This window comes from Macaca thibetana, chromosome 10 (genome assembly GCF_024542745.1).
Source record: "Macaca thibetana thibetana isolate TM-01 chromosome 10, ASM2454274v1, whole genome shotgun sequence".
NCBI lineage: Eukaryota > Metazoa > Chordata > Mammalia > Primates > Cercopithecidae > Macaca > Macaca thibetana.
The window spans coordinates 67,709,785-67,719,178 of NC_065587.1; the positions used below are offsets into that span (position 1 = coordinate 67,709,785).

The 9,394-nt window shown below is 48.6% G+C and overlaps 2 protein-coding genes across 6 annotated transcripts in view; one reads left to right on the top strand and one right to left on the bottom strand.

Annotated features, from left to right (window-relative positions):
* Positions 1 to 9,380, bottom strand: part of POFUT1 (protein O-fucosyltransferase 1) — a 32,324-nt gene extending 22,944 nt beyond the window's left edge. For all 5 annotated transcript variants that reach the window (XR_007729331.1, XR_007729332.1, XM_050807163.1 and 2 more), the window contains exons 1-4: positions 9,143 to 9,380; positions 7,056 to 7,177; positions 1,458 to 1,640; positions 211 to 323 (exon numbers count right to left, since the gene is read on the bottom strand). Coding sequence is in view for 3 of the 5 variants with exons in the window: in XM_050807163.1 (XP_050663120.1) it covers positions 211 to 323; positions 1,458 to 1,640; positions 7,056 to 7,177; positions 9,143 to 9,266 (542 nt within the window). In the remaining 2 variants the exon portion in view is untranslated. The remainder of the gene's footprint in view (positions 1 to 210; positions 324 to 1,457; positions 1,641 to 7,055; positions 7,178 to 9,142) is intronic.
* Positions 1 to 9,394, top strand: part of DUSP15 (dual specificity phosphatase 15) — a 746,139-nt gene that overhangs the window by 393,175 nt on the left and 343,570 nt on the right. The window lies entirely within an intron of this gene.

A 9,394-nucleotide genomic window follows, 5' to 3' on the forward strand; every position in this document is an offset into this window, starting at 1 on the left:
TCTCAACCTCATGGCAGGTCAACGTTCCACCGTGTCAGGCGTGGAGATGGGAACAGATCACACAGGATTCCAAGTTCAACAGACAGAGCACCGGCACCTTTGGTCTCATACATCAGGGTGGGGAAGACCGAGAGAGTGCCAGAAGGTGCTGAATACCCACGAGCTCCATGCCCCTCCCCTAAACCCAGCAACCCTACCCCCTCCAAGTACCTCTGGCTCCATTGTTCTCTGTAGGAAGCACTGAAGGAAATGCCTGTAAAAAGCTCAGACTTGTTGAAACTCACATGAAACTGATCCCAGAATGGGCCAAAGGGGTTTCCTTCCTGCAGAAAGAGAGTGGTGGAAAGCTTACTGAGGGGGATGGAAAGCCATTTGGGGATGGGGCCAGTAGGTGGGAAAACCTGGGTGATTTGACTCAGGCCAAAACACTCTCACAGGATGGCCTAGGAGGAATGTCACTCTGTAATTCCTGGGCCAGGGACTGAGGAGATGCCTCGGCTTTAATTCTGGTTTCCAGCAGGAAAGTCTTTCCTGTTCACATGTCACACCCTGCTGACCCGGCAGCACTGATGACGGTCTGGGGAGAAGCAGACCTGAACCAAGGACTAGAGCTTCAAGAGACATTCAAGATTGGCTAATCCAATGCCTTCATTTTCAAGATGGAAACCAAGGCCCACTGAGGGTCAGACACTTACCCAAGGTTACAAGCAAGTAAGGGCACTACTGGGGCTGTGAGCTAGGTCTCCTTTCTCAAATTTCATGGTTCTTCCAACCACTTTCCTAAGACTTTAGAACATACACCGAAAGACATATTTGGGGGTTGCCTTATTTCCAAAGTGCCAGAAATGCACAAATTTCTTCTAATAAGATATGACAGCCTCTCATTTGCCTGCTGAGATGCAGGAAAGTATTCAAGTTAAGTGGGTAGACAATGGTGCCAAATTACGTAAGGCTGAATCCCAGCTCTACCACTTGTTTGCTGTGTGATCCTGAGTAAGATACTGACCCTCTCTGTGCCGTCCTCAGTGTCCTCTCTATGAAGTGGGGATATTATAAGTATTCTCTTCATGGAACAGTGTGAGTATTAAATGAGTTGATACACGTAAAGCTCTTAGCATGGTATCTGACATATATAGTAAGTGCTACGTGAATATTAGTTATTAGTACTGATGTGACACTTTGCAGTTTATAAGCACTCTTTCACCTGGCCCTCAAGACACTTTATGAGTGAGACAGAGCAGGGACTGGCATCTCTATTTTGTAGGTAGAAATGAAGGCTCAGAGAAGCAAAGTCTTCTGCCCGAGGTGATGCTGCTCTACTAACAAATGCCAGAAACAGGACTTAAATCTCCGTTTTTCTACTCTAAGTCCTTTCCCTGCATTTTGCCATGACATAGTCTTGGGGGCCTAGAGGACATGGAACAGGAAGAAAGGGACCCCGAACCCACAGGACCCACCTTCATGGGGCACGTCTTCTTATCTGGGCTTCGCTGGGCTGCCACCTCAAAGCAGTATGCCACCCGCTTCTCAGGGGGCCAGTGGGTGGGTGCCAGCTTCTCCATGAAATCCTCCAAGCTGATGACCCGATGGTAAGCCTGGAGGGGCTCCAGCTTGAAGTACTTCTGGTAGGACACATGGAGCTGCAGGAAAAGGAGGAGCAGAGGTCCCACCTCAGTGCCCTAGAGGCTACTTTAGACATTTATTAAAACAATACACTCCAGGCCAGGCGTAGTGGCTCACACCTGTAAACCCAGCACTTTAGGAGGACAAGGCGGGCGGATCACTTGAGGTCAGGAGTTCAAGACCAGCCTGGCCAACACGGCGAAATCCTGTCTCTGCTAAAAATACAATAAAATCAGCTGGGCATGGTAGTGAGCACCTGTAGTCCCAGCTACTCGGGAGGCTGAGGCAGGAGAACCACTTGAACCTGGGAGGTAGAGGTTGCTTGCAGTGAGCCAAGATCATGCCACTGCACTCTAGCCTGGATGACAGAGCAAGACTCCGTCTCAAAAAAACAAAAACACTCCAAGATCAAGACAGTTCAGACTACATGACAATGAAAAGTTTTCATCAAAAGACGCCAAAGTTAGGATAGAGACAGGTTAGGGGGAGAGTCTGCAAACTAAAGAACAAACAGTAACATCCCTGTGTTAAAAAACACCTGCTAATCTATAACAAAAAAAGATAAATGATGCCAAGAGAAAAATACAGGCAAAGGTTAGGGGTAAACAACTCACAGCAAAGGAAACCCAAATAGCCAACATACTCAGAAGATGTCTAACCTTACTAGTAATTAGGAAAAAGCAAATTACAATTATAATAAGGCATCAATTACTTCTCACTCATGAGACTAGCAAAAACTGAAAAGCCTAACTTGTGGGGAAATGGGCACTCTTGTACACGGCTGGTAGCAGAAGTCTACATTTTGGGGCAACCACTTTGGGATCCAATCAGTGAGTATCTAATAGAATTTAAAATGCTCCTTTTGGCCAGGTGTGGTAGCTCATGCCTGTAATCTCAGCACTCTGGGAGGCCGAGGCAGAAGGATCACTTGAGGTCAGGAGTTCAAGACCAGCCTAGACAACATAGTGAGACCCTGACTCTACAAAAAATTTAAAAATTAGCTGGGCGTGGTGGTGCACACCTGTAGTCCCAGCTACTAGGGAGGCTGAGATGGAAGGATTTCTTGCATCTAAGAGGTTGAGGCTTCAGTGATGTGTGACTGTGCCACTGTACTGTAGCCTGGGCCACAGAGTAAGACTCCGTCTCAAAAAAATTTTTTTTTGTTTTTTTAATATACTTTCCTCTTCTATCTGCTCTAGAGAAGTACAGAAGTTCTTGCACTTTGGACCTGGAGATCGGTACCAGGATGCTCAGTGCCACAATGAAAGTATAGGAAGGAACATCAAAGGAGTCACACCAAATATACTATATCCACAACAGTTTTTAGGGAACAGGACTAGCCCCAGGAGTCAAAAAGAGACTTCATCATTTACCAACTTTATCTGTAACGCTTTATTTCTTTTATTAACAAAAAAAGAAGATGAAACAAAGATGAGAAAGTGTTAACAATTATCACTTCCAATGGTGGGTACATGGTTGGTGGTTGTATTCATCTATGTATTTTTCTCTTTTTTTTTTTTTTTTTGAGATGGCGTCTCACCTATCACCCACGTTGGAGTGCAATGGCGTGATCTCGGCTCACTGCAACCTCTGCCTCCCAGGTTCAAGCAATTCTCCTGCCTCAGTCTCCGGAATAGTTGGGGCTACAGGCGCACACCACCACGCCCGGCTCATTTTTTGTATCTATAGTAGAGATGGGGTTTCACCATGTTGGCCAGGTTGGTCTCAAACTCCTGACCTGGTGATCCGTCCGCCTCGGCCTCCCAAAGTGCTGGGATTACAGGCGTGAGCCACTGCTCCCGGCCTCATCTTTATATTTTTCTACATTTTTTTTTTTTTTTTTGAGATGGAGTCTTGCTCTGTCTCCCAGGTTGGAGTGTAATGGCGCCATCTTGGCTCACTGCAAACTTCGCCTCCGGGGTTAAAGCAATTCTTCTGCCTCATCCTCCTGAGTAGCTGAGTTTACAGGTGGGCACCATGACACCCAGCTAACTTTTGTATTTTTAGCAGAGACAGGGTTTCACCATGTTGGCCAGGCTGGTCTTGAACTTCTGACCTCAAGTGATTCACCTGCCTCCCACTGCACTCGGCATATTTTTCTAGATTTTAAAACATTTCTGGCTGGGTGCAGTCACTCACGCCTATAATCCCAGTACTTTGGGAGGCTGAGGCGGATGGATCACCTGAGGTCAGGAGATGGAGACCAGCCTGGACAACATGGTGAAACCCCATCTCTACTAAAAATACAAAAATTAGCTAGGCGTGGTGGTGGGTGCTTGTAATCTCAGCTACTCGGGAGATCTGAGGCAGGAGAATCAGTTGAATCCGGGAGGTGGAGGTTGCGGTGAGCCAAGATCGTGCTACTGCACTCCAGCTTGGGTGACAAGAGCAAAACTCCATCTTGAAGAAAGAAAAAAAAATTTCTGGCCAGGTGTGGTAGCTTACTCCTGTAATCCCAGCACTTTGCAAGGCCAAGGCAGGTAGACTACTTGAGGCCAGGAGTTCGAGACCAGCCTGGCCAACATGGTGAAACTTCATCTTTACTAAAAATATAAAAAGTTAGCCGGGTGTAGTGGCGCATGCCTGTAGTCCCAGCTACTCAGGGGTGGAGGCACGAAAATCACTTGAACCCGGGAGGCGGATGAGCCAAGATTGTGCCACTGCACTTCAGCCTGGGTGACAGAGCGAGACTCTTTATCAAAAATGAAAAACAAACAAACAAAACCAAAAAAATTTCTGCAGGGTGTGGTGGCTCACATCTGTAATCCTAGCACTTTGGAAGGCTGAGGCAGGAGGACTGCTTAGACGCAGGAGTTTGAGACCAGCCTGGGAAACATAGCGAGACCTTGTCCCTACTAAAAATCACAGAATTAGTCGGGTGTGGTGGTGGGTGCCTGTAATCCCAGCTACTTGGAGGCTGAGGTAGGAGGATTGCTTGAAGAGAAGGAGGCTGCAGTGAGCGATGATCATGCCACTGCACTTCAGCCTGGGCAACAGTAAGACCTTGTCTCAAAAAACATAAAAAGAAAAAAGAAACACAGGCCTGTAATCGGGGGAGATTCTGAGTCTGGGCCAGAGATAAAGTTGGGAGGCACATGGAGAAGAGTAAAAGCCACAGGAGTCAACAGACATTTAGAGCAAAGCAAGTAATGGTAATAATAGCAACTAATATTTACTGCATGCTGACACAGTGCCAGGTACTGCACTCATCACTTTACATAGATTTGCACATTTAATCCTAAGAGGCAGGAATATAACCATCTCCAGTTTACTTATGAAGAAACCCAAGCATACAGAATCTTGATAACATCTGAGGTCACATAGCTGATAAGCAAACAGAAAGAGGAGAAACACTAACATCTAAACAGTGGGTGGAGAAAAAGGAGCCCCTGATACAGTGTAAAGAGGAAAATGCTGAGAGGTTAGATTGTAGCAGGGACAGGTGGTGTCTTGGAACAGGGAAGTTCAGGAAGGAGAGGCTCACAGGGTCAGGTGCCACTGGGAGGTCAGGTGACAGAAAGACTGGAAAATAACCCCTGCCAATTTGGAGGTCACTGGTGACCTCAGTGAGAATGCTAACAGTGGCAAAGAAGAGCCTTGTTGAGGCAGGTAAGTAAGCCACAGAAAGCAAGGAAGTGGGGATTCAGAAAGACAACTGGCTGAGAAGGCAAAGAGACAGAGGCAAGCAAGCCAGAGGGAGATGGATGGGCAATGTCTACACTCTAATAGTACGAGGCCAGGCGCAGTGGCTCACGCCTATAATCCCAGCACTTTGGGAGGCCAAGGCAGGCAGATCATGCGGTCAAGAGATTGAGACCATCCTGGCCAACATGGTGAAACTCTGTCTCTATTAAAAATACAAAAATTAGCTGGGCGTGGTGGTGCACCTGTAGTCCCAGCTACTCGGGAGGCTGAGGCAGGAGAATCGCTTGAACCCGGTAGGCGGAGGTTGAAGTGAGCCGAGATCGCGCCACTGCACTCCAGCCTGGCAACAGAGCGAGACTCCATCTAAAAAAATAAAATAAAAAAAGTGAGTGTGAAACTATCAGAACATCAATGGTTTCTATTAACTAAGGACTCTAGGATCTGTACGTTGATGAGCTCAGTTGCTTCTAAGAGGGAGGTGGCATATGACAACACTGAAGGCGTGTTACTGTCACTGACTCATTCAGTCCTTACCACAGACGGTAACAAGAATCATTATCAGCTTATTTTTAAAATGAGGAAACTGAGGCACAAAGAGGTAAAGTACCCTGTCCAGGCCATGTAACTAGTAAGAACCCAAGTCAGACTACGATCTCAGGTACTCAGGCTTTTGACTGCTGTTCAAAACCTCCATAAAGGCTAGGTGCGGTGGCTCACGCCTGTAATCCCAGTACTTTGGGAAGCCGAAGCGGGTGGAATACCTGAGGTCAGGAGTTTGAGACCAGCCTGACCAACACAGTGAAACCCCGTCTCTACAAAAAACACAAAATTAGCCGGGCACTGTGGCACATGCCTGTAATCCCAGCTACTCAGGAGGCTGAGGCTGGAGAATTGCTTGAACCTGGGAGGTGGAGGCTGCAGTGAGCCGAGATCGCGCCACTGCACTCCATGCTGGGCAACAAGAGCAACACTCCATCCCAAAAAAAAAAAAAAAAAAGACTCCATCTCACAACCTCTGTAAATACTGGCATGCAAAGGAAAAAGTAAAATCTATGCAGAGAAAAAGTTGTAAGAATGAAATTAAGTGTTTTGTTCACACTAAGTATTATTTCTGATGTCTACTGAAAAATTATTAAGTCAATTCATCAAATATTAATTAAGTTCCTACTGTCAGGCTCCGGGAGATACAATATGAACAAAGACACAGGGTCACTGGAAGACACAAAGAATAAGCAAGGAACTGGGGGCCGGTGAGCATCGCATGACAAGGGAGCCCCTTGATGGGGTGAGAGGCACTGAAGCCAGACTGCCTGGGTTGTGGCCTTGGACATATTATTAAATAACCTGTGCCTGCATGTCTCCTTTAAAATTGATAAGAGCATCTACCACCCTTGGCCAATGGAATGCACAGAGGGTAGGACCAATCAGGGAAGGAAATGGAGGCTTTAGGTTCAAGTCACAGGCTCTGGAGTCAGACAAAGAAGGCTTTGAATTCCAGCTCTCCTACTCACAGGCTGTGTGATCTTGGGCAAGTTACCTAACCTCTGTAAACGCCGGTTTCCTCACAGGCAAGTGATGAGGGTGAAATGAGCTAATTCTCATGCAGCCACACACAACAGGTGCTGGATAAATGTTAGGCATTGTTATTGCAGTGAAGACAGTTCTGGCTGGAGGTAGGGCAATCTCAGAGGAGTGGGAGGTAAAGCCCAGAGGACTTGAGGGTTAAGTGTAAGTAAGCAAGACTGAGGAAGGGCAGAGAAGGGTCAAGGTCAGGGGGAAGTACTCACGTTGGTGAAGGGAGGCTTGTGATGCTGGTACTCAATCCAAGGAGGGACAGCCAAGGTGCGGTTTAGCAGCTTTGCAAATGCCAGAGAGCCCAAGAAGTGATCGGCCTGGTTCCCAAAGCGCCCTGGAAATGGTACATTGTGGGTGAGGTGAGGCCTGGGGCATGGAAGGCATAGAGCATGCAGGGCTCAGAAAGGTTGTGGAGCCAGGGGTAGAAAGTCAGGGATACCAAGGAGAACTAGGGGACCTGGCAGCATAAGAACAAGTCTGGACTTTTGGGTCTGATATCCAAGGCTCTTCAGGTCCTGCAACAACTGCTTCTGCCACTCCAGGCTTCTTGCTATTTCCCCAACATGCTCTACAATTCCCGTCCCCACCCAATGCCTCTGATCTTGCTGTCCCTTAGCCGGAAGAGCCCTTCTACCTTTATCTCCATTCACCTGCACATGGAAGGGCAACTCGAATGCCTCATTCACTGGGCTCCTTTCACCAATCCCCTGCCATACTCACTCTCCTCCTTTACCTCCCACTTTGGCTCTGAGTTACTTCAGTTCTTCAATTTTCCTCAAATATCTTTATCCACTTCCTGGCCTTTGTACTGGCTGATTCCTCAGCCTGTGAATGCCTCAGAAGCAAGGACCCTGTGTACTTCCTTTTGTTAATCCCAGCGTGCCATCTGTTCGTTCATTTCACAGATATGACTGAGAGGCCACAATGTGCCAGACTCTGTGCTAGGTGCTGGGATACAGGAATGAACAAGAAGGACAAGGCCTCTGCCCCCAAGGCACTCACAGTTCACTGGGGAGACACTAAACATATAACAAATACATGAAAAATGTTGATAATTGCCAGAAAGAGATGGAAAAAGTTTGGTGATAGGGTAATGAGACTACTTGGGTAGAGGTCAGTGAAATCCTTTCTGGTGACATTTAGGTTGAGATCTAAAGGATGGGAAACAGTGGTCAGGCAGAAATGGAGGAGAGGGTTCCAGGCATAGGGACTGCCACCTGCAGCAGTGCAGACTGGAAGACCTGAGCATGTGTGAGGAACGCAAAGGAGATAAGTGTGGCTGCAGCTGGAGGATCAGCAGAGAAGGGAGTTGTGGAGATGGCCAGTGGAGGCTACCTCATGCAGGGCCCTGAAAGCCATGGTCAGGAGTCTGGAAGCCACTGGGGGCCTTAAGATCATCCACTTCCACAATGATGATCCACCACACCCATTTCAACTGTGCACCTGGCATGGCCTTTAGATTCTCCCTACCCTGCTCTCTTTATTTCCCCTTAGTATTCATCATCCTCTATGAAACTATGTACTTATTGTTTTATGTTTGTCCCTTACTGGGTTTGTTTGCTTGTTTCGAGACAGGGTCTCACTCTGTCACCCACGCTGGCAGTGTAGTGGCAAGATCAGAGCTCACTGCAGCCTCGAATTCCTCAGTTCAAGAGATCCTCCCACCTCAGCTTCCCAAGTAGCTGGGACTACAGGCACATGATACCACGCTCTTTTTTTGAGATTGGATTTTCACTATGTTGCCTAGGCTGATCTCGAGCTCCTGGCTTCAAGTGATCCTGCCTCGGTCTCTCAAAGTACTGGGATTACAGAAGTGAGCCACCGCGCCTGGCCTACTTATTCTCTATTGGTTGTCTTCCCCAACTAAAATGAAGGCTCTACAAGGACGCGGAGTTTATCTTATTCACTGCGGTATTCCCAGCACAGAGAACAGCGCCTGGCACAGAATAGGTGCCCCATAAATATCTGCTGAATGAATGAAAAATCACCAGGAGCCAGCGTGGGTCAGTGACATCAAGTCCTGCCCCAGTAACTCCATTTACTGGACCCTGGGCTAGCTTAGACCTCTAGCAAGTCACATAACCTCTCCCAGCCTCAGTTTTCTCATCTGTCAAATGGAAGGTTGGACACGTTGGCCCCCCTGTGCCCTTGCAACTAGGGCAGAGAGAAGAGCATGCCCTGTCCCGCTCTGAGGTTCCCTCCTGGACCTGTGAAGGTGTCTCTGGGCGCATCAGAGGAGTTGCTTCTCCTCTCCCGGCCTCGGTTTCTCCATTTGAGCAGAGGGCTCGGGAGGCCTTACCCATGCAGGGGCAGTAGAGCAGGTAACCGGCCGGGTCCCAGGAGCCCGCGGGCATCCCCGGGAGCGGCAGAAGCAGCAGCAGGAAAGGCACGCGCAGTGGCGGTGCCCACGCGGCGGCGCCCATGTCGGCCCGGGAACCCGAGACAGCCGCGGCGAACAGTCGGGGACAGAAGGAGGGACGCAAGCGCCCGCCCCGCTCCCGGCGGTCCCTGCGCGCCGCCCGCGCGCCGCCCCGGCCGCTCTAGCCCGCGG